Raw genomic sequence first — 3,251 nt, forward strand, 5'->3', positions numbered from 1 at the left:
AGGGCAAGATTGTTGTGGCATGCCAACCTATCCAAGAAGAACTTGCTCTCACGAGGAACAGGCAAGGGAACATAGGGGGCATACTGCATGGTCAGCTTCTGCAGCGCCACAGTCGACACGACATCCTGCACAAGATCCTCAATCAATCCCCAGTCGCGTGGCACTGCAAAAGGGCCTGGCACACGTGAACACAATGCTGCCCGGCGCAGGACTTGAGTCACAAAACTCTGGCTACGATATTCTTCATTGGCCATTAAACGCAGGGGCTCCGAGACGTTTTGCAAAAATTGCGCTGCTAAATCAGGGTGCTCATTGAGGAGGTCATTGAGAGATGATGACGTAAGCTGATACGTCACGGTGTCGTTTGTGGCGGCCTGAACAACCTCTGCTGCGAAGCCTTGGGTGATAAAGTCGTACATGCCTACCGTTTGTCCACGCTCAATGTACCTGGCAGGGGCCGTTAGACTGCTGTCCCTGATGCGCGCCACCAGCCCACCATGCGCAACGACCCACATGCTCACGTGGCGGTCACCCCTGTAGACCAGATAATCACCACGTGCGTGATTACGCCGTGCAAACTTCCTGGTCGCCACTTTAATTTGGTGCGACGTGCATCCCGAGAATAGGGGGAGATTGCGCAGCAACTCATCTACCGAGAGGGTGCTCTTAGAATCCAGTGGTGGGGAAACATCCGAGAGTGCTTCCACACCAGGGAGGGGATGTCCCTGCAACACCTCCAAACATGACACACCTCCACCAGAGACGTGGGAAAATTGCGAGGCTAATCCGAGTTGCTGCACAGCACGGGCGGTGCTGCGGCCGCCAATGATGGAGAGTTTTCGCTCTTGTGCTAGGACGGTGGCAAAGGCACGTGTGCCCTCCTTGTACCCCAGACTCGCCCAGCCAAACGTACCAGTCCAGAAGACACAATGGCACTCACGGATGTATTTGGCAAATAGTGCAATGGTGTTGGTGCCGCAATCCACTGCATAGACGTCAGAAGGGATTCTTACGGATTCCACAATTGCACCAGAATTGTCACTTGCTTTTGTCAATCGCTTTGTAACTACGTGATCAACGGGAAGAACCAGCTCCACATGATTCTTCTCACAGAGTGCCATTATCTCGCCCGCAAACTTTGTCCATCCAATAGATTCTTCCTCTATCGTTTCGTTCAGGCTGTTCAAGTGTTTTCGCTTGACCGTCTCCGATCCGTTAAACGACTTTCCCGCAGTCAATCCTTTGGCTGCCAAGAAAGGCGCCACCAACGCACCAGCTATAAGAATCTTATCCACCTTGCAGACCAAACTGTGTATCATCAGCAGCTTTGCTGGAATATGGGTTCCAGCCACCACCACTGCGATTGGCCGGGCAGGATGCGTGAGAAACTTGGAGAAGAAAGCCAACTCCTGATCCATGGAAAGGCCAGCAGCACCATGGTGAAGTATTTTGGGTAGCGCCGTATTACTCGCATGCTCCCGACTGGCAGTGGCAAACGACTCATTGACGAAGACATCAATATCCGCAGCGAGGACCTCAGCCATTGCCATGCGTTCCGCGGGGTCCGCTGAGGCTTCATTGCGGTAAAACTGCAAGTTCTCTAGGACCAGAATTTCTCCTGGTTCCAGCTGGTGCAGTGGGGGGCGTAGGCAGTCTGGCGCAAACTTGACGGTGACGTTGGGAAGAAGTTTGGAGAGTACCTCAACAAATGGAAACGTAGAGGCAGGTGCAAACTCCGCTTTGGGAAACACGCTGCGAAGTGCAGCTGCCTTGTCCTGGGTTGATAACTTGAAGAACGCTTGCGTCTTCCCTGTGTTGCTGTCCACCGTGCAGGTTGCTGGGATCACGAAGCCTGGAACACTTTCCAGAACCTCCATTCTGGTACGCGAGGGCATATTAAAGAAGAAGTTGCTGTAACCCATACCCCCTTCTTTACGGAAGGCCTCAATCGCCTCTTCACGCATCTTTCTCGGCATGTTGAGTGGAATACCACTCAGTGGCCCGTATGATGCGGCCACAACCACAGAGCCTTTTTTCGCCAGCAGATAAGATATGGTGGTAAGCGTAGCATTTGCATCAACTGTTTCCCCCAGTATGTTCTGCGGATCCACCAGAACAAAGAATTTTTTATTTTTGAGTGGCCAGATGTCGTAAACAGCACGCTTTGACCCCAGAATGCCAACAGACATGACTAACCCTTGAAGAAAAGGAAATATGCTTACCCTAAAATATGTCTCTCAGTAATGACACACTTCCACGGCTTGGAGGGGACAAAGTAGGCAGAAGAAGAGAAAATTAGGATTGGAAAAACAAGGCGCCACTAGGAGGAAGCTGCAACAATCATCATCCCACGCTTCACAAGACACTGCCAACCGTTGGGTGAGCCATCCCTCCCAGGTGGATCGTGGTGCGCGTAGATTACAACGAGCGAGATTCCCCCCAATGGCAACGAATGCAACAACAAAGAAGAGGGACTATGAACGGCACACCCTCCCCCGAAGGTGTATGCTGCAAAAAAAAAAGGCAGCTTAGACACGATGTCATAAATACTTGGTATGCACCCTACATTCGTCAAGATGATGCCTGAAGCGCCTCAGTAAACGCAGATTAGCACCAATCGAAGGACAGAAACCATGTTATAGGGGCTCCATCCACGCACGCATGAGTTTGACTTCACCGAAGGTCAAGACAAAACAACTAAGTTGTGATGGCTGCGTACGTTGCCATCACCAGCGTGTATACATATATATATATATATATATATGTATGCCGCAGTCCGATTTGGTCATGATGTGCTGTTATACAACAACGGAGAGAGCACACAAAACGGCAATGTGCATCATGGTGAGGAAACTGCCATGCGGTTCTAGCCAAGGTGATAATTACTTGTCATTTCGGTACCTAATGAGCGAATGTAGCAAACCACTGGCAACAACGACCAAGAGAGATCACGAAAGAAATAGTTGAGAGAACCAAGAACGAGACAACTGACGGTCTAAAACGTGGTGCACGTCAGGAATCGTTTTTACTGTCGTCGCACACCACACTTCAACCAAAGAGTGATGTACTTGTATGAATTTCATTTTCGGCCTCTGAGAATAAGATGAAGATTATGAATTCCAGTTCTCTGCTGCTTTGCCTGTATTCTCGGAGAGTAAATGCGTCGCTTTCCATACCGGAAGACACATCTGGGAACAATTTAGCACACTGGACAAGGAAGAAAATTCACAAATATGCTTCCCCCCCCCCCC

The 3,251-nt window shown here is 50.3% G+C and overlaps 1 protein-coding gene across 1 annotated transcript; it reads right to left on the reverse strand.

Annotated features, from left to right (window-relative positions):
• DQ04_02181000 (phosphoglycerate kinase) lies at positions 1–2,189 on the reverse strand (the record flags this gene model as incomplete). Its single annotated transcript, XM_009311602.1, has 1 exon — positions 1–2,189. A coding segment is annotated over one exon (2,189 nt), but the record flags the coding sequence as incomplete, so codon positions are not given.
• Between the last annotated feature and the right edge of the window lie 1,062 nt (positions 2,190–3,251).

The sequence above is a fragment of the Trypanosoma grayi genome, assembly GCF_000691245.1.
Source record: "Trypanosoma grayi strain ANR4 Tgr_218_V1, whole genome shotgun sequence".
In the NCBI taxonomy this organism is placed as follows: Eukaryota; Euglenozoa; class Kinetoplastea; order Trypanosomatida; family Trypanosomatidae; genus Trypanosoma; species Trypanosoma grayi.